The 21404-nt window shown below is 37.3% G+C and overlaps 1 protein-coding gene and 1 long non-coding RNA gene across 2 annotated transcripts; one reads left to right on the forward strand and one right to left on the reverse strand.

Annotated features, from left to right (window-relative positions):
• Nucleotides 1-13997: 13997 nt before the first annotated feature.
• On the reverse strand, nt 13998-19009 carry il10ra (interleukin 10 receptor, alpha). Its single transcript, XM_034700300.1, has 7 exons — nt 18674-19009; nt 18123-18237; nt 17716-17888; nt 17464-17606; nt 16915-17083; nt 15939-16057; nt 13998-15795 (listed from the first exon to the last, which is right to left on the reverse strand). Exons 1-7 carry the CDS (start codon nt 18735-18737, stop codon nt 14872-14874), a joined length of 1707 nt encoding a protein of 568 aa, XP_034556191.1. The 5' UTR covers nt 18738-19009; the 3' UTR covers nt 13998-14871.
• LOC117824828 lies at nt 16124-20053 on the forward strand. The gene is made up of 3 exons (XR_004633723.1): nt 16124-16681; nt 16928-17068; nt 19183-20053. It is a non-coding gene; the product is annotated as an uncharacterized LOC117824828 (long non-coding RNA).
• Nucleotides 20054-21404: the final 1351 nt, after the last annotated feature.

Consider the following 21404-nt stretch of genomic DNA (forward strand, 5'->3'; position numbering starts at 1 on the left):
TACAGTAGCACAACACTCACAATGCTGTTAAATGCTGATATTTTATCAACAATGTTAACCATCCTCGTGCAGTGTGTTAGCATTCTAACATTTGCTTAAAGCCACCATAAGTAGTTTTTAGCTTATTTTGAAGGGTTGTACCGATACCACTTCATGACCTACTTAGTAAAATGACAGTAACAGTGACAAGACTGACATTTCTTTACAGATTTGTTTTGTGTGTATTCAGGGCCAATTTTTCTATCCCCCCAAACAAAGCTGAGTTGATATTTGGCACTAAACCCGAAGTGGATATGTTTAGAGCTCTGCAGGCAAGCTTTGGTAAAGCAAGTTATCAGGGTTTTTTGTACTCCTAGCTGATACTAGCGCAGGATTGGTTGAGGCAGATGGCTGTCTAACATTAGTCTGGTTCTGCTGGAGGTTTCTGCCTGTTAAAAGGACGTTTTTCTTGCCATAACTAGCTAAATACTGTGAGGTGCAATGCTCATGTTGGATTAAGATGTGGTAAGACTGAGTATTATCCTGTCTTGGTGTTGGGACTCAGTTGATAATTTAAAAAAGAGTATGGTCTAGACCTCCTATGTGTGTAAAAGCGTCATGAGATAATGTTTGTTGTGATTTGGCACTATACAAACAAAGATTGATTGATTGATTGATTAGCAAAAAGATGTTTCCTGTTGAAGTATAAGTAAAGTTACAGCTTTGCTTGGTAAAATGGCAAAATCGCCATGAACAGGATGTCTTTTGAATGCTGGGATGTGAATGCGCTCTATTTTACTATTTCAGTACTATATGAGATTTATTCAGACACCAGAGCACACATCAATGCTTGCTTATGGGAAATGCAGTCTTTTAGGGAAAAATGCCACTGAGGTCCCTAAAATCAACACAACATGAAAGTTCCTTACAGTGCCTTTTAAAGCAAACCTAATTAGCCAGATGGAGATCTTGATATTATTACTGTGTTTGTTTGAAGTCATGAACCCACAGTATCTGACATGCTTATAGAGCTACATTGATAGAAAGGGGATCAGCAAAGCTACTACAATTTATTCTAGGGAGAGAATGAATGTCTTTGTCCAATAGTTGTTTAGACAAGTTAAGAAAAGTCTAAAATGTCAACCACTTGGTAAATCCTAAAGATATTAGGGTCTCACTAACGTCATTGGGGTTCGTCCTCTGGAAGCCATGAATGTCTTAGCAACACTTTTTGACACAACATCAATAGCTGGACTGGCAGACGAAGGAGACTAACTGATTGATGGTTAAAATTGTATTTTCAAAAATATATTGAAATACCTTACATCTGAATTAAATGTTAATTTAAATGAATGAAATTACACAAGGTTTCTGTAGATATCTGTGAAATCTGAGAGAATGATGCAGTTGTTTTTGCACCGAAGGTGTGGTGTGGTTACTGGCTTTGATGAATAAACAGAGAGATAAAAAAAGCAACCTGTTTTTGACGCTGCTGATCGGAATGTGATCAGGAAAACAAAAGCAAGCACTAGCTTTAGCATTAGCTTGCCTGAGTGTGTCAAAGTAGGACAGCTTTAAAGAAGCAAATTTGTCGAAAGTGTTAAATTACCACTCACTGGTCCACGCGATGACCACTGTGAATGTTACGGGACCCTGAGCTTAGATAAAGGGCTGGGGGTTGACTTGGAGTGTGAGAAAAAAACCCTGATATGGTTGGTTAATGAGAAAGAGCCATTGTTTGAAACAGCAGCTGAATGTGGCGTTTGACCTGGTCAGTTAAATGCAATGACTCAGCTCACTCCCATCCTGTATTTGCTTATAAAACTCGGCCTGTGGACTTGGCAGGTTGAATGGCCTACCAGTTACCTCCCTTAACCCCGTGACATAATCAGGTTGCCATGCAGGTGCCAAAACATTCAACGGCCCCACCCTGATATAAAATCTGGCACACTAATGGCTTTCATTTGTCCGCCTAGGAAAAGTCACCATTTTGCCATTTAGATGACACTCTGTAAAATAATAGGATAAAAACAAATTCAAATAAAATCCTCCCAGAGTTAAAACCCTAAATCCAAAGAATATTGTGCAGTCACAACTTTTATCCTCTCAGACATGGTTAAACAATGGCTGACAAGATGTTTGCACGTGCTATCAAAGCGAAGACGAAAGCAATTCAGAGATCTAATGAATCTATTGTACGCCTTTATTTGCCTGTGGGCTTTTTACTGTTCTGCTGAGTTACACTGCTTCATTTTGTTCATAATCCCATCAGCTCTCACAGCACAGCAGCCAAGCACACACTCCATATCAGAATAATGAAATGCATACATTAGTTTGTTCCTCATTTCTTTGTCAGGGAAACCAGCTGCAGCCTGTGGGATCACTGGCGCTCTTTTTTCAGACTACATGCAAAAACAAACTGCTTACTTCCTGATTACTTTACAGTCTAGACGGGTCACATATTAACTAAAGTATAAGAGCCACATCAGCAAACTAAAACCAAAACCACTACATATAAAGTATGATCATGTAACCTCTTTTTCTTGAGCATCATTATAAATGATGAAACCACTTTTGTTTCTCGTTGGCCTGCAAACAATGCGGCAGATTTAATCAGTCTGCACACCCTTGAAACCAAAACAGGGATCTGAGACTGTAATTGCAATAACGTTGAGGCATTTCATTTGATCACAAGACCAGCTTAGAGAAAAAAAAGGAAGCACACATGGGAAGCAACTGTATTCTATACACCTGCATAACAGCCTACCAAATCATAATTGGCATACTGAAATGTAACATCAAAGACTGAACTTCAGACTTTAAAGGACTTTTGCACCTCATCCTTACCCAGCAGGAACTTCTATAAGACAGTGATTATGAAAATGATTGCCCATGAATTCTTCTATTTTCTTTATAATAAGTTTGTTCCTTGAGAAATCTGATGCAAATTAATTTACTATTTAGCAAAGCTGTGGGTAAGTGTTAACAAAAAATACAGAAGTAATAAAAAAAATGAACCACAGTTTCTCACAAACACATTCCTCCAGTTCTCTTCTCACCTGTGCAGCAACTATCGCCCCAATCATGAGGAGGGCAGTGAGAAAACAAATTAGTCCCTGCGTCTGAAATCCAGTATCTTCCTCTGGAGATTTGCCTCGACTGACCTTAATTGTTCCCACTGGGAATACTCTTCAATAAAGTTCCCTTTATCCCGCCTCTCTGACCTCTACTTTTATCTTACTCTTCCTCTCTCTCTCTCTTTCTCTCTCTCTCTCTCTCTCTCTCTCTCTAACTCGCACACATGAACAGCACCTGAGTTTACCATCAGAGCCCTGAAACGTAAGGTTCCTCTGCTAGTTGAGGCACCCAAACTCTCTTTTGTTCACACAGGTGTGTATTTTGTGAAACTGGAGATTCAGCGAGCCAAATAAAGGGCAACTTGAAAAAGAAAGGGTTAATGATTAACATCTTCACATTTACGATACCTTAGCTTAGAGAAAAGTATGTCATCCTAATTTCCCATACTGTAAACCTACATCTTCTGCATGTGTTAGAATAATGTTTTCTCTTTCATTTTTTTGCTAATGCTTGAGCCGAAATAATGATAAACGCCTATTTTTCCAAGCTTACATAATTGAGGCCAGTCATTGACATGTTGAGGTTATTCAAAAACATTTAAATCTTGGATTTATTATTTAAATTTTGTGTAATTGTGAAAGAAAAGGGGAATAAATGCAAAAAAGAATAAGAAGAAAGAAACAAGGCTTCATATCTGTTTGATATTTTTAAAAAATCATTGAAAAATAAAATTCCAAAATAGTCAAGTAATGGTTTCATAATGTTCTATGACTTATAATCCTGTGGTTATTCTAGAAACAATTAACTTGACTGTCCACTGGAAAAAATCCTGATTAGTGATGTCATTGTTTCAGCCCTGTCCACTCCACCGGAGTGACTCAATTAAAAGAGCAGTTTTATAGAAGAAGGTAGGACAAGTGTTCTCTACTGAGACATGTCACATGTATACCACTTGTGATGCAATAAAATGTATCAGCAACAGATCATTAGTCTTACCAAAGACGTTTTGTGACACATCTCTGTGGTGCGACTGTAAACTTTATACTGTTTCCAAAAAATGTAAAGGAACATTTCCTTAAAATATTCAGTGTGAATAGTTCAAGGTTCTTATAGAACCAAACAGCCTGCAGATGTTTCCATCTCTTGAAAACAAACCCGGTTAATAAGAATCACTAAATGAAGGAGTTTGAGGAATTTTCTGACACACAGGAATAATTCATCACCAGAGGGAGGAGCTGCTGCTAAATTTAGCGTAGCATGTTGGTAGGAGCTCCCCTTGTTTCAGTGAGGCTTCTGTCAGCGCTCGTCTTTTATTTGGGTTTTTAACAGGATCCAAACTACAAAGAGGTCGCCTCGACTTTAAAACAATACATAGATAATCACATATGCTAAGAAAAAAAATCAGTGTCGGGATGTCCGGTGAGCAGGATCCTAGTATCGATTCAGTTTGTGTAATCAAAGCCTGTGAATTTATTTCTTTTGATTATTCAGCCTTGTTTGTGTTTGCACATTCTTCAATGTGGTGTGAGATGGTTGATAATTTTACTGTTGGACAGAGTCAGGCTAGTTGTTTCAACCTGTTTCCTGTGGCTATTCTCAGTCTAATGAAGCTAATAAGCTTACAATAAAGGTTCAAACTAAGGAAAACATTTTAAATGATTGAATCTTTTTTTTCAGAGGGTGTGTGCGTTCTTTGGGGTTTTTCTGGGGGGTGTATAATTGCCCCAAAAAATGGAATTCCCCCCCTCCACAAAATATAGATAACAATCTTGATGCGGGAACTTAAAAATCATACGAGTATCTACATATACAGTGTCAAATATGTGTGACATTTTGATGGGTCTTTCATGGAACACAGTTGACAAATGTCGTAGAGGTGAGAAACTGAAAATTCTGATAAAAACTGGGGTGTCTCCCTGCAGCATTTACCTCCGCAAGCATTCAGTCATCAGTATAAGATCCTTTTATCTCTTTGGATTAATGTGGTTATGGCAGCTGACCCATTAGATAGCATTTAATACGCATTGTGGTTCATAGTTTGTGGTAAATGCTAGAGTATGAATCACCCACAGGAAACTTTCCACTGCTAGGAACAGATAACATCTTTATGATAAGTGGCGATGACTCTATGAGACTTGAATAGCTTTTCAAAGTAATGTACCACTCTCTGAGATTTAATATTTTTGTTCATTAAAGCTTTTAGTAATGGTATTTGTTTTATTATCATGGCAGTGACCTTGTTTATTTTTTTTAATAATCATTTTCCTCATAAAGGGCATGAGAGCAGAGGCACGTCCTGAAATTTTTGACTGTGGCCCTATTCGGGAAGATTTATGCAGGGGCAACCACTAATCATGTCTACTTTGACTACTAACATGTAAATGTCAAACAGATGTGGGGCCATATACATCTTCTAAGCTTGATTCTTTGGTGACTCAAAAAGAATAAAGTTATAATTTATTGTTCAAAAGATTGCAAGCAAACTCTGGCACATAACTACCACAAATACAGAAATTAGACATTTGACTTCACCATATAACTTCCTTTACCTTCAAAGTACTAACAAAAGAGCAATGTTTGAAATATACTAGTAGTAGATTTTGGGATAGCACCTTGGATCACTGACCAGAGTTTAAGGAGAGGGGCAATGCCACCCATGGCCCATCATGGGTGGACACCCATAGTTATCATTATGTTTAGTGACAAATTCTGCATTTGGGAGACACTGCTTGACAAATTAATCCATTTGATGTAAAAGAAATGTATCATAGAGTACTTATGATTAAAATTATAACAATAAAAAAAATAATAAAAACAAAAATAAAAATTATTTAATAATAATTATAACAATATTAATAATTATAATTATAACAATAATAATTATATTAATAATAATAATGATTATAATTATATTACTAATACTTTTTTTTTTACTGAGATTTCTGTAATATTTTCTTTTACATAGTGAGTCATATTTTTTCAGTACTCTCTCCAGCCTATAGCTTATGTTTCTTCGATCTTTATGTTTGCTGAGTTATATAAATATATATGTTTAATTAGAATATATTTGCATTTAGAATCAATTTTCAGTTTTTGGAAAGAAAGAAGAAGAAATGAAAGAAAAGGGGTGAAATACACTCACTGGTTAAACATAACTAAAAAAAACACAATCATTTCCAACAGCTGTGATGAAGAAGCGTAATATCTCAGTCAACCAACAGGAGCCTCTGTGCTCCACTTAACTCAGGTGTGTTCACCTACCTGGCTGTCAGATAATGATTTGTCAGTGAAAAGGGGAGGCTCCTTTTGCAGCAAAGTGAGCATGAGGGATAAAAGAAAGGCTGCTTATGATTGCTATGATAGTTTCAAGATAGGTGCCCTGAGGCCCTATGAGACCAGAGTGTTGTAGTGTGTCTGATTGAGTTTCCTGTTGAATCTCAGTGAAATAGTCACACAAAAGTACAAATGTCCTGTGCCTCTGACACACTGTAATTCAGTTTAAAGTTGTGCATGGCCTACATTGCAACATGCAAATATTGTAAGCAGGCTCCTGCTACACTAATCCATATGTCTTGGACCTTCTCTGTACTAAACCTATGTGACACAACAACAGACTGTTGTTGCTGTCATTCTTACTGTATGCTTTCTGTTACCATATTTGAAAAAAAACAAAAAAGACTCTGATTAAAAAACAGTGCCAATGTCCCGTGAAAGTTGTTGCTTTTTTTAACTCAAGCACCAAGCCACATCATCAGGTTGTGCGCTTTGTTCCTAAATTTGCAAATGAAGGGAGGGTGAAGGATGAGAAGAAGATGGACCGGTTCAAAGGAATGCCTGGTATGGGGACATGGACAGGCAGACAGAAGCAATGAAGGAAGACGTGAGAGGACTCCGGTTTGATTCTTCACCCTCCAGACAAACTCTTTCATTCTTTTAAAGATTGATTTAAAGTCAAGGAAGAAAGTGACAGAGCTGAACATCAAGAGAAGAAGAGGAGACGGATCAGAGATTACTCGGGTCATCCTGGCGAGTCAATTATGGGGAATGGTGGTAAGAGTCTTTCAGCACACAGTGTTTTGATTGAGTTTACTGTAACAGCGATGCGCACAACTGGAAAATTTCTCTGTGTAGTTATTTATAGTCATTTATTTACCCACTTGTACTTGTTATTTTACAACTTTACTGCTCTTTGCTGCTTTGAATCTAGAGACTGTAAGTGTTTTGTGTTTTTATTTGTTGTACAGGTCGTACAGACATGTCCTAGTGTCTATAAATAGTTATTTTTCTTTGGAAGCTGGTAACCTAGAACACAAAAATCCATATCCATTTTTTGATTAATGTATCAACGTAGGACTCAGTAAAACGTAGAGGTTTAGCAGAAAAGTGTTTTCTATCTGCTGCTGATTCATACAGAGATAAAAGAAAAAAATGAAAGGACAATCTGATATGAATCTCGGCTGTTTGCATCATTCGTTGGCTGTGTTTCCATCCCTTGAACTACACACTTATCAGTCCAGTGTCTCTGTGAAGACTGTTAATAGAAGCAAAGCCAGAATCTCTCAGGAAGATTGATTTCCAAATCGCATTTCATCAGAGTGAATATTCATTCATAATGAAGAGATAGAGTACATATTGATCCAATTAGGCCCAGGCAGACCAGACAGATGACTTTTTCAGTCAGCAATCATTTCTCTCAGGGTAACATGCACTGAAATATTCACGGAGAATCAGTCTGTCTTTCAGTACGTTTCTTTGTTGTAATTCAGATGTTTCTAGGGTGCTTTAAACTGTGAAGCTGGAGCTACAGTCTAATTTTCTCTGTGTGTTTGTATTTTTGCAGAGAGCAGGGTAAACTCAACAGCAGTCGGGATCGCTGTCGGTTTTGGGATCCTGGCAATCCTCTTCACCATTGCTATTGTGCAATTCTGCTTCAAGTACAAATGCAAAAACTGCAAGAAGTGCTGCAAGAAGAAAAGTAAGTGTTGCTCACATGAGTCACATCAGCCAAATTTCAAAGAAGATAACTTCTTTTTGACCTTGTCCATTGAGTCAGATCAAAAGGTTTAATTTTACCTGCCCAGGTTTCATATATACATATCTCTACCTCCCAAATACACGAGATCAATGGTATTAGTCTTGATATGGCTATGAAAATATTACATAAAAGTCAACCAGCAAATAGTGTGTTTAATACAGTAGGAACAAGTTGTTCCCACGAGGGTAGAGTTGCTGTTACTGAATTTGTTAAATGTTATTTTTCAAGCCATGTGCACTACAACTGTGTTAATCTTCTTCCCAAATAAATCTAGCCTGCACGAATAAATCAAAGCTATCTGAATGCTTTTGTTATTTTTGGCTAGACAACCCTATAAAAAAAAATGGGTGCACACTTGTAAACATGCTTGTTGGCCATCATTTATAGTTATACATCATAAACCTGTCTTGATATTGACATATAAATATCTCTTATTCCTCTGTAGAGCCTTCAATGAAAGACAAAGTGCTCACGTAAGTAGATATTCCCTTAAAGACTTTAAAATATAAAGTTTTAGTTCCCTGTGAAATAATGCTTCATGTGGTGTTTGATTCTCTTTCCACAGCAAAGTCGGCTTTAAGAAGTCTCCTCCTCCCTTCTCTATTAGCAACACCGTAAAATGATGGATGTCACATGGCAGCTCATTCTTGCAAACTACCAAACAGAAAACACTACCTTCGTCTGTCACTTCCAACGCACTGTATCTTGTTTTCGGCATGTGTTGTTTCTGTTTCTGTTCTTGCCGCAATAGGTCATGATGGAGTATTAACCTGGTCACTGGGCAGGGAATTCACTGTGTTATTTTCACATAACTTTCTGTGATGTCTTTGATTTAAATCACTGGCTCTTGGACCATCAATCTTTTTAATATTTATCTTTAAAACAATCAGTAGAACCCAAGTGGTACTTTTGTTTATTTACTTTTTATTGTACAATTGCATTCAAATTTTTGAGTATACTCCAAAATATATATTCTACTTGCAATTTTACCTTGTCAGTTCTTGCTTTCTGTAATGTTCACTTTGATCGTTTTGGGACTCTTGTAGTACTAACTTGAGATTTCACACCACAAATAAATTCTCATGTTCTGCTGCAGATTAGAAGCAATGTGAAGGTTGAGGCAGAATATCAACACCTTAACCACAGAAACCTAGCAGATCATTTTTCTTGTAAACTGCACAAGACTTCCTCCCAAACTCTCATATCCCCACACTTTCAATGGTTGATGTCTCATTGTTTTTTCTTTTATGAAACTGAAAAAACACATTTCTCCGTATATGATGTTTTTCTGATATAACCTACTCACAAAATGGTCTATAAAGGTCACGCTCTCGATTCAGTCAGAAACTTGATAGTACATTTGATAGGCATGAGACTAAAACATTATTAGACAGGATTCTACAGAATTTTGGACTACTTCTTTTTCCCCTCTGTGTGTTGATACTATTCACTACAGAATGATAAGTGTAGCAGTAAATGGTGATACGTTGTCCCCAATTCCAAGAAGTTAAGTAAATTGCTAAGAAAAAAATGAATTTTAGGGTTTGCAAATCGGCAAGACTAGGGATGTTCCAAAGCAACTAATTTGCTAGTAGTTTAAACAGAAATGAAACCTGTAGTACAGCATTAACGGTTATTTTAAAGATGTGTAAGCTACCCTTGCCATGGCTACTTGTGCACCCCCATATTATCACAAATACTGGCTTTCAAACTGTGCGCTGACAACAAGCAGGGTGGTCCCTCTTCTCTTTAGAGCAGAGGGTCCATGATTTCCAAAAAGTATCTCAAATTTTAGTTGTTAGCCCAGAGAAGTTGCAGATGCCCCTGGATCGTGATTCTACATGCTATTTGCATGTTGCAGTTTTAACATACATTTTGAGCCCATGCAATGATTTCCATTACAGAGTCATGTCTATTCTGAATGCAGTGCCACCTGAGGGCCACAAGATTACAGCCATCCAGTATTGGTTTTGGGCCTTGTCCCTTTTGTACAGAGATTGTTCCAGATTCTCTGAAGTAATTAGTAATATTATGTACTGTAGATGATTAAATCTCCAAATTATTTGCAATTTTCCACCTTGGAGCATTATTCTGATATTGATTAACTATTTGCTCTCATGGTCTCACAGTGTGTGTGAGCCTTGTCTCATCTTTTCTCCTGAACAGCTCAGCCTCTCTGTGATGTCCTTTTTATACCCAGTCATGTTGCTAGCCTGTTTCAAATTAACCTAAATAGTGGGTAGATGTTCCTTCAAGGTTTTTAACACAACTTTTTCAGTGTTTTGCTGTTCCTTTCCCATTTTTTTTTTAAATGTGTTGCTGGCATAACATTTGAAATGAGCATATATTTATCACAATATTTTTTTTCTTTTTCAACATTAAATCTGCATCTTTGCAGTGTTTCGTATTAAATATAGGGTTTAAATGATTGTCTAATCATCAAAATCTGTTTATAGAGATTGAACACAGTGGTCCTACCTTTTTGGACTTTGGGCTGTAATACTCATAGAGGTTGTGAAGATTACAAAAGTCTCACTGTAAATCTTTATGTAGTTCTACCAACTTAAACTTACACTTAGAATGCCACTGAAAATTACAGTTGTAGTGACAGACTCTTTGTCATATGAAGGTAAGTTCAAGCAGCCAGTCAAAGGTAAGTATAAAATCTTCTAAATTCATGTGAACAAGGTAAACGTTACTATTTAGGTGTTTTGTGCAGTAAAGCTACACAAAACTTTTATCAACTTTTCTTCATCAGTTCGATACGCTTCTGTCTTTATTCTAAAATAAGTGCAGTAAGCTCTTAGTTCTCTGGTAGAATATTGATGGAATGTTTACTATGCTAGATAAACATTTACTAAACTGTCTACAGTTGTGCTGAATTGCGCTTCCAAACATACACCTGTGCTTAATCTGCATGGACACTGAGAAACTGTCTGTTACAGACCATTGGATATGCATGAATTACAGCAGTGTGCCATAGACCAGATTATAGACATAGCTTCACAGTTTTAAACTAAAGAAATAAGCACAGATGTCAGGTGAAAAAGAAAAAAAACAACTCCATGCTTTACGTATTATTTAGTATGGCGCAATGGACAGACTCATCTATGGTCAGTTAGTGTAGTTTTTAACCAAGTAGTCCTGTTCAAAGACAAACTGTGACAGACTTTTATTGTTGAGGGTAACCAGAAGACCCCTATGAGTCCTGTTCCTACCATTTTCTGTTACATTTGTGAACCCTGTAAGCTTCAATATCCAGGCTGTACCCTGCTACTTCCTGCATTCAGTAGTGTCCCTGAAATTACCTGCCCAGTGGGTCTACTGGAGTCCTTTTTTGCTAACCTACTGTGTACCATTATATTTATAGTTCATGCTTTTACACTTATGCGGGCTGAGAACATTGCCATGTAGTCATTATTTTATCTATTTATCTATTTTTAAAGCTATAATTTGGGACATTTTTTCCTTTAATGGATAGAACAGTTGAAGAGAGACAGGAAGTGAGGGGAGTGGAGAGTGGGGGAAGACGTAGCAAATGGTCAAGGCCGGGAGTCAAATACGTGACTGCTATGACGAGGACCATAGCCTCCTCTCATGGGGCATACGCTTAGCTCACTTGGCCGATGATGCCCCCATTATTCTTTTTTTAATGAACTTATGATTTTTGTATAACAGCATTTTTATTATTTTATTTTTATGAATCAAGCATTGTTATCTCAAAATGCTGAGCGATGCAAAAAAATGTTTACATGACAGAACAAAAGGTAATTTCTTCCTATCACTGTTGATGTTGCTGGCTAAAGCAGAGGTGCTATAACCTCAGCAGCTATTAAACTACTTCTACTGAAGCTACTGCAAAGAAATCTGCGGATTGATTCCATGATTTACGGTTTGGTTGGAAATCCTCTATGACAGTCACAATGGTGATCTTGAAGGCTGAAATAGTGTTTTTAAATTCACTTAAGGGACCAATTTTTCAGTTGTTGAGCGAAGGATTTAGGTCATGTTCTGGTGATAATTTATTAACTATCCTGTGTTGACAAGAAAAGCAGGCTGATATATCAATATAACAATGAATTAAGCGTAATATTAAGTTTAACTCCTTCAACTACAACATCCCTTTTTTTTTTTTTTTGTTTTGTTCATACTATTACTTCTCTGATTTAATCTTTCATGCTCTCCTATCTGCTTTCCATCCCCTCTCTTCATCTTTAGGACATAACCGCACCCCATCACCTTCATCATTAAAACATAAATATACAAACACACAGACACACAGACACACAAACACACAAACACACAAACACACATACATACACAAACATAAAAGGACTCACTGATCACTGCATAAAACTGGGACCTCCTCTGCCACCCTACCCGTCTTAAATAACAGCTGTGTCATCACCCTCAATCAGTGCATCATCATTGCGTGCATCACATGAGGGGGGGCTTCCTCCCTTGGGTCTGGTGGCCCCCCTAAAATGTATGCACCTGAAACTGGCCTGGCTCTGCAATTCGCAAGTCCCCTCCCAAGGGTCTGGGGGCTGCCTTTGCAGAGCCGGGCCTGGCCGATACCAGTATGCTGGTACCTACAGCTCCTCCCTCCACCATGCCCTCTCATCATCCGCAGTGGCACACTACAAGCTTTCTAGAGTCCACTTATAAATACCCTGTAAATACCCATCAAACTACAACATGCACATAAACATCAACACCCATATAACTGCACACACACATTCATAATCCCCCTTCTAAAACCTCTCTTGTCCTTCTCAAAAGCAAGCATTTTTTCTCTTCTAGTCTTTATCTTCTCTTTCTATTGTGTTTTTTCTCTTTTCTCTTTCTTGACAATCCCCTCCATACCAGTCTACTCTCGTCTTGTTTGTTCTGTTTTGTTTTTTTGTTTTTTTTTGTTGTTTTTTTTCTCTGTGTGTGTTTTGTTTTGTGATCGTCACCTATAGTCCAACTCTTCTTTTCTAACTGTTTTTTTTATTTTATTTTTTTATTTTTTATTTTTTTGTTTGTTTGTTTTTTGTTTGTTTTGTTTTGTTTTTCTTCTAGTCTCTTTGTTTGTTTTGTTTTTTTTTGTACTTTGTTCTATACTTGATGGCTTTGTTTGGTTGTTGCTCTCAAGTTCTATGGTTTGTTTTTCTTTTGTGTTCTGTTTGATGTCTAGCACTTTTGTGTCTGTTGCATATATTATATAAAAAAAAAAAAAAAAAAAAAAAAAAAGCGTAATATTAAGTTAAAGATGTTTAAAAAATTATTTTAAGCGTGGGTGATCTTAAAGGTTCTCCGCAAATGGTGGAAATAAAACAGAACAAAATATCTTCAAGCCAAACATGGAGTTTAAATAAGATTATCTTTGGTGTACACGTCTTAATGACCAATGGACACACACTACTAAACCAGTGACATGTGATTCAACATCTAGTGTCAGCCAAATGTTTTCTCACTTCCCCTGAACGTTGAGCTACACACAGTAAAGAGAGTCGCATGATTATCCGATCTACTTCACCCTCTTAAAGGATGTTTGTTACACAACAATTGAGGGGAAGATATTTCACTAAGTTTATAATTAAGTGTCTGACGATTCTGTTTACAATTTGCTCTCGGTGCTCTCGGTGCTCTCGGTCTGAAGCGGGGCTTTTTTGAACCAAGATAGCACCTAAAAAAGGAAGTGTTTGTTGTCTTAGATTAGAAGCCTCGAATAGAACGCTGTTTCCTGTACAGAATTTGCATATGGGGATCCCAAAGTGCAAAATGACCTTGACTGATTATTTTCCATGGTGTGTATCGCTTTGTTTTCTCAGGGTTTTCCACTTGCTTGTTTCATTGAGTCATGGTTTCTACATCATGTCAAATGTTTGTTTTTTTGTAAATCAGTACAACTTCCAGAACATTCCAGTGACACAGTTTCTTTTAATCACATGTAGAGAAGCAGTCACATAAATGTACAGCTATACATGATAATTACTTTTTTTCACCTTATATGTAATAAATAACCTTTATATGACAGTAGTTAAAAGACATGTCTGACATCAGACATGAGTGTGTCAGAGAGCTTTAAAAAAATATGTGTGTAAATGTTCTGAATGTAATTGAAATTTTGGGAAAGAAACCTACTCCATAAGTCTGCCAGTTTATGACACTGGGAAACATTTGAAATGATGACATATTTTGAAGTGTTAAGACAATATTGACAAATGACAATTTAGAAATCATCCACTTTAAAGTTGCTCAGCACTATTTCACTTTGGCTACTATGTTAACTGGGGCAAAAACCAAAAAACTTTCCTGAAACTTATTTCAGAAACTACTGTAGGTGTGATTATTGACATTGGATATCATTGTTAACAAAGACAAGGAAGTATTGCAAAATGTCCAAAAGTATGTAACCGTCAAACTGTTTCTCTGCAGTGCTCCCGAGGCCAGTTTCACTTCCGGCATGCTATACTTCAGTCAGATGTAAATATACCCAGAGAGACAGGGTTGAATGAGATCTCTGGTGTTAAATTCATCATCTCTTAAAGCTCCCGAGACTTCAGCCAACCAACATCTGCTGCTCAGCAGCTGTGCAGTCTAACCTCTTTTTCCTTCCTTTGCAACATCTTGCTGCTTGCTCACAGTTTTCCCCATTTCCTGTCAGGTTTTTGAACTATTTCTTCAAATAATGCATCTACTTTTGACATGGTGTGTCATGGGAAAAGAGCTGTGTATTGCTCCAGTCTTTCACTCACACATGTATAAACAGTATTGTTTCACTCCACAGCGTACTAGTAAGTTATCAGCTGTAAATCAGAGAGAGAGAGCGACACATTGTTCATATTGAAGTCCTGTCTACTCTCCACAAGGGGCAGCGGTGTCAGAGCTTTAAGCAGAGGGAAGGTGTCTGTCAGTTGTGTAAAAGTTGGTTCTAAGTCATCAATTATGACTGTGTCTATTTGTGATTCATTTGGATAACTTAAAAATGTTATGCCTTTTTTGTAAGAGTCCACAAAATCACATTTGCTGCTCGGAAGTCCATTTTCAATACACACAGGTCTGTATTGTTTGATAACTTCATGTCCAAAATGGCCTTGTTGGTGGCACCAAGTGCACTGACCTGCTCCTGAGCAGAAACAAGACTGAGGCGCAGCTCTGTAGCCTGTGACCACTTCAGCCAGGTCAGGAAGTGTCTGTTTAAACTCTTCTGTATCGTCACAGACTTGTATTTGAACACGAGAATGGCTCTGGCTGCGGTAACCACCTCCAGATACTACCTCCTGTAGAGATCCACTGTCCTGCCCATCCAGATCCAAAGAAGAGGAATCAAGCTGGCAGCCAAGACCAACCCCACTGTCCTCCCTTTTTGTCTCAGTGTCTGTGTTAGTCCTTTCCTCCTTCAGGGAGAAATCTGACTGACTGCTACTGGAGCTCTCTGATCCCCCCATGCTCCCACAGCCACTGTCCTCTTGTCTTAATGGAGGACTTCCCTCGCTGTTTGAGGCAGAGTTGGACTCCATGCTGACCCCACTGTCCATGCTTGTCCTTCTGTCCTCCTCTTCACTGTCCTCTGTTAAATTCACATGTGTCTCTGGAACTTTGCCACAGATTTTTGTTTCAGTTCTGTAATTAGACAGGAACCATCCTTTGTCTGTAACAACCTCCATCGTTCCTTCCCCAGCAGAGAGTGGAAGCCACCCACTAACAGGGGATTTCTATGATGAGAAAAAAGATGACAGTTTTAAGTCATTTTCATTGTTCTATAACATCTCAATCAGAGACAGAGTAAGTCTCTGCAGCTCATCCAATCTCAGCAGCTGTGATAAAGTACCAGTGTTCTGTTATTGAACAAACTTACCAATGCAACAGGTGTTTTCTCTGGACGTCTAAGGTAACAGTGGAGTATGGCGGCCATAATGGCAACAACCACCAGCCCGCCCATTATAGAAAGGGATGACGCAGCAATAATGAACCATTCTGGAGGAAATAAAAACAAGAAAAGAAGTTAGCATTGGCAAGGCAACTTCAGGCAAAAAGGCTAGAATTAAACCTTATTATACTAGTCTACATCTTTTCTTATTAACTTAGAATTAGAGGAATAGTTTTCTCAGTTCAGAAAAACATGCAAAGCTTTTGGGTTATGAGCTGAAAGTAAGCTAGGGGGACTGAGCTACTGCAGCTAGCTAGCTTCATAACATATTAAATAAAAAACAGTATTGTAATTTTACTAGCATACTAGCAAGCAGTTGTTGCTAGCTGTTAGCAGACCAGGCTAACTGTTGCCAAAACTTTTCTGTCTTTATGCTTAGCTAAACTAATTAGCTGCTGGCTGTAGCCTAATAGCTAGCTTGAAAACATGACAGAAATATCAGTCTTCTCAAACACTGTTGGTCTGAGAACAACAGAAGAACATGCCAACAGAAAGAAACTAAGAGACAAAAGGAGCAAATTTGCTTAACAATATAACATTTGTGAGCTTTAGAGGTTTTAGCTGGCATGTTTTCCAGCCCTTGGTATGTAGGGCTACATCTTTTGAACTGTTTCCAGTGCTTGTCCAGCTAAGACAACCAGCTGCCTTACATTTAGCTGACAGACATGATGGTAGATTTTTTTTTCATTTAATTGGAAAAGTCTTGATTTTATTTTAAACCTGAAATGTAAACTACTTGAATATTTAAGTTGTGATGGAACTTTCTGTCTGTACTTTCCAGACTAATTTCAGTGGCTTCTGTTTTAGACTTATTAACCTGCTTGTTTATAAAAGCTCATTTGAATTTGACAGTCTGTAATTGCTGTTCTGTGCTATGTGTCCATCATTTCATTGGCTTTCTTACCTTGTTCTGGTAGCTGCAGACACTGTTTACGGGACACAGTGCTGGTGGACTCAGCTCCCCTAGCCTCAACCTTGATGCTGACACAGTACTCCTTCCCCCAGTGCAGAGAGGTAAAAGTTGTACTCCTCTCTTCCTCATCCACATCATCTTGCAGGTATGCTGTTGTAGTCTGTGGGATAAAAATCAAAATGCAAGTTAAATTCAGTTTCAACCATTTGACAGAATAGATTACAATATAAAATATAAACTTAAATGATTAGGGTTTAGGTGTTAATTCTGGCAGGTAAGAATGACATTATCTTGAAATCTGTTTAATTGGGTCATTCACCTAACTTGAGTCAAAACAGTGTTTGGTTAAAATACATATCAAAGTTACTACCACACATATACAGAGTTTGACTTATAAATGACACATAAGCTATGTTCCTGTTCCTTTGGTGGATGTAATTTGTTGTTAGGCATGTTGGTATCCTTTTAAAAAGTCCTGCCAATTATTGAAGAGTTCTCCAATAAGTCCCAATCTGTGTTTACCCTTAGTCTGATGCCCACCTTATTATCTCTGGTGTCCTCCAGGTATATGGTGTAGATGACGCCATAAGGGAAGAGCTTTCTCAGAATGGGTTTCGGGTGAATATTGAGTTTTAGAGTGCTAGAGGTAGCTGTCATTGTGAAGGAGGGAGAACTCAGATTACCTATGGGAGAAAAAAAAAAGATAAGAAAAAAATGCTATGATGAACCTTAATTCGTACCAGATTAGCCAAAGTCAAACATTTGTTTCTAAGTGATAACAACTGAACTTACTTTTGTTTGGGAGAAATTTGGTCTTGGCCGTCCAAGTGGACACTCCATCTCCAGTGGCTAGCTCAACTCGGACCTTATAGCCAGCGGTGTAATCTTTTACAAGGCTACTGAGGTCACAGTAGTTTCTTGTGATCCCTCTGCAGCTTTCCACCATGACCCAATTAAGACCATATCTGAGGACAGAAAACACACTTGTCACCAACTAGAAGACACACAATGGTTTCATGATAAAAATGTAACTAAATTAAGCATGTCAGCAAAATTTAGGCCTCTCCAGTGAGGTTTTTTTTTTTCATATGCAGAAATGTAGAGATTTAATCTAATACAGGATGCTGGAAAAGCAAAGTGAAAGATGCCAACAGGGTACTACTATATTGTTATCACTGATATTTTGAAGTTAAACGTACTTGAGCATTTCAACATTGTACTTGGTGTTTGAGGGCCGGTCCACAGGTTCATTCCAAAAGACTATAACCTCCCCATCCATAATATTCACCACCGGCTTGTGAGGGATTTCCAGTCCTGCCACACACACAAAAAAGGAAAAATGATTCACATTTTCAAAAAAATAAGTTGATGAAAAGACAGAGAAATCTCTCTTATCATCCCTGATCTTAATGACATAGTGGGTTTTTCAAAGACATGTAAATTCACCTCTTTCCACTTAAATGTCTGGAACTGATTTACTTTGTGATAAACACTTAGGAAAATAGTGTTTTTACGCTCCTGCCTCCACGACAGAAACCATATTTTGGTTAAAAAAAAACATGTTTCTTCATAATGGAACCATCTTTCCCAGAATTGTATGACCATCGTTTTCTCATAAGTAGGTGAGCGTATCAAATCCTAAGTGATTTACATAGTCACTTCCTGGGTAACTATTCATATTGATTTTACTTCAAAACAAGATAAACTCAGTCAATCACAAATTATAAAGTGTGTTAGAATCTATCATTACCTGACACATAGCTTATGTAGATCACCAGGAAGACAAGAGGTGGTATCTTCTTGCTTATATCCATTTATGGAGTCTGGAGGGATGTGATCAGGTTGTCATAATCCACTCTGCCGCTGTCCAAAAAGTCCCCAGTTACGACCATCAGTGAGGCAAAATCAGACTCTAAAAAACATATTTTTTTCTAAACACCCCTGTGTAAGGCTTCAAACCAACAAGGAAGTATTGATAAATGTTTGCAGGTGTTAAGCGGCTGTTCTCTCGCTGATGTGCTGACTCTTCATCTGTGGGAGAAGAAATAAGAAGAGGCAGCTTGTTATTCCCCTTATGATTGAATTTACACAGCTCTCCCTTACCGCTCTCTTCACTCACTCAGCCGCCCTCCCTCCCTCACATGACGCGCTTCCTGTTATAACCAAATGTGTGACGTGCTGGTGGTTTTGTGTTGCTCACCAAAACGTTTTCTTCCTCTTTTGCCTTTTCTTTTCCTCTTTCAACACTCCACTGTCCAGGGTCCTTATGATCTGTGAACTGCTGCTGCAAAAGGAAAGAGGAAGCCTTCAGGGATTCCCCAGTGTTTTTACTTTCATTGTCAGCTGCAGGAAGATAAAAAAGGGACTTAAGAGGAAAGCCGTGTCTTTGCATCAGATTTTGATGCAAGATTTTGTGCCAGAAAAACCTCATTTGGGGTTGACTGCCAGTAGTTAATGCAAAGATCACATGTCAAGATGGCAACGTGAGGGATACAGGCAGGAGGTTGAGAGTTTAAATAGCAAAAAAAAACAGAAATCAACGGTGAAAAGAAAGATAACTTGTTTGATAACACACGGGAACTTCTGGTTTGTGTTGAATTTGGTGCCCCCTGTGGGCAAAATGATGCTTTTAATCTCTTTGCTGATTTGTCCTATGCATGGCAAGTCATGTTTTCTGACAAAAAGACTCATCCTGCCATCTTTTATTACTCAAATGTATCTTTGATGGTTCATTTTGCTGTGGTAATGATAAAAAAAGGCTATTTCAGTAGTTTTCAGTGTGTTTCAGAACCAGGTAAAAGCTCCCCAGAGGATCTTGAGCTGCATCAGAGACAAAAGATTGTATGACTATGTATGAGTAATACAGAATTAAGATATATTTTTGTGCATTAAAATGTCTAACAAATATGTTGTACTCTTATGTTGACTTAGGTTGCGTTACCATAGCAGTGACCTTTTCAAAAAGTCAGTTGGGGGGATCATCAGTCTCTATCTGTGGCCTTTTGAAACCACAGTGACCATGGAGCCATATCAAACCACTTCATCTCAGTCATGTACACACCACATCATCACTTGCTAACCTATCGCTTTCCTGATGAAGTTTCAAAAGAAATGTGTTTTTTTTTTTATTTGGATGGCAACATAAGACAAAAGTCGTTTTGTTATGTGGGTTTGAATTAGTTGGTAAATCAGTCAAAATAGAATAAAAAAACAAACAAAGAATATTTAGATGGAAATAGAAAACTAGAAATAAATATAAGAATAATGATAATAATAGTATTAAATAAAATGAATATATATATATATATATATATATATATATATATATATATATATATATTTAAATGAATTAAAAAATAAAGATATGTTTTTTTGGGATGGCAACTTAAGACAAAAGAAGTTAAGTCTTTAGTTTGAAGTAGCTGGTAAAATCAGTCAAAAAATAAAATAATAGATACATCAGATTTAAAATATATGGAAATTAATATAATAATGTTAATACATATACATAGATAAAATAAATATCTTATTTTTGAGGGATGTTTAGATGGCAACCTAAGACGAAAAAGGTCAATTTCTTAAGTTTGAAGTAGTTGATAGATCAGTCAAAAAATTAGTTAATACAATTTTAAATATATAATTTAATGTAATCATTATAATAATAATTAATAACAATTAATAAATACACATAAATGAATATTAAATTAAATATGTTATTTTTTGGGATGTTTGGATGGTAACATAAGACTGTTTTTCTATTAGTTTGAAGTAGTGTGTGAATCAGTCAAAATAATTTCTAGTAGAGAGACATTAATATACAGAGAAGTGTTCTCCTAGAAAGGCTCTTTTCCTTTACATTCTGTAAATGTCATGTGCAAACCTTTAAACCTTGCCAATTTAAAGCTCCACACATAATGTCCATCCGTATCTTCCATCTGTCTTCACTGGATGTAGCTGTACAATAAAAAAGAAGATGGATTTGAAACTGATTGTCTTAAAACTGAAGGGATATATATTGTTCCATCACCAGACTAACTCACTATCTCTCCTATTTACAGGAAACCTGTACCAGCTTCCATTCAGGTTGCTCTCATACCCCTGTTTGGTCACTGAATACAATGTTTAAATCCTTCAGGATATTTGTCTCATTATCTGAAGCCAAAACTCTGACTGTTTGCTTGCTAACCTGATGTTTGTAGCTCTTACATCTGAAACCGTTTTAGGTTAGTCTACTCATGACACAGCCTAAAATGCCACCAGAGTAGGCCTACCGTAAAAGACTATGTTCAGTTCATTATGTTTTATTAATTTAAACTCTCAAAAAAGAGCTCCCTGCTTGAATGATTAAAATGTAACTCTCATTTCTTAGAAACACTTTTCTCCTCATTCATCTCTACAAAATTGTGACCTCTGTGACCTGATCAGTTTCTCACCTCCTCTTCACATGTGACTGTTCAAGTTTTGGTTCCTGGTAAATGAAA

This window comes from Notolabrus celidotus, chromosome 14 (assembly GCF_009762535.1).
Source record: "Notolabrus celidotus isolate fNotCel1 chromosome 14, fNotCel1.pri, whole genome shotgun sequence".
NCBI classification, from domain to species: Eukaryota; Metazoa; Chordata; class Actinopteri; order Labriformes; family Labridae; genus Notolabrus; species Notolabrus celidotus.

Coding starts and splice junctions, on each gene's coding strand:
- il10ra (XM_034700300.1), bottom strand. CDS start 18,737: ATGGATATAAGCAAGAAGATACCACCTCTTGTCTTCCTGGTGATCTAC. Junction 18,238..18,673: donor CTACATAAGCTATGTGTCAG/GTAATGATAGAT, acceptor TGTGTGTGGCAG/GACTGGAAATCCCTCACAAG. Junction 17,607..17,715: donor CAAATTTCTCCCAAACAAAA/GTAAGTTCAGTT, acceptor TTTCTCCCATAG/GTAATCTGAGTTCTCCCTCC.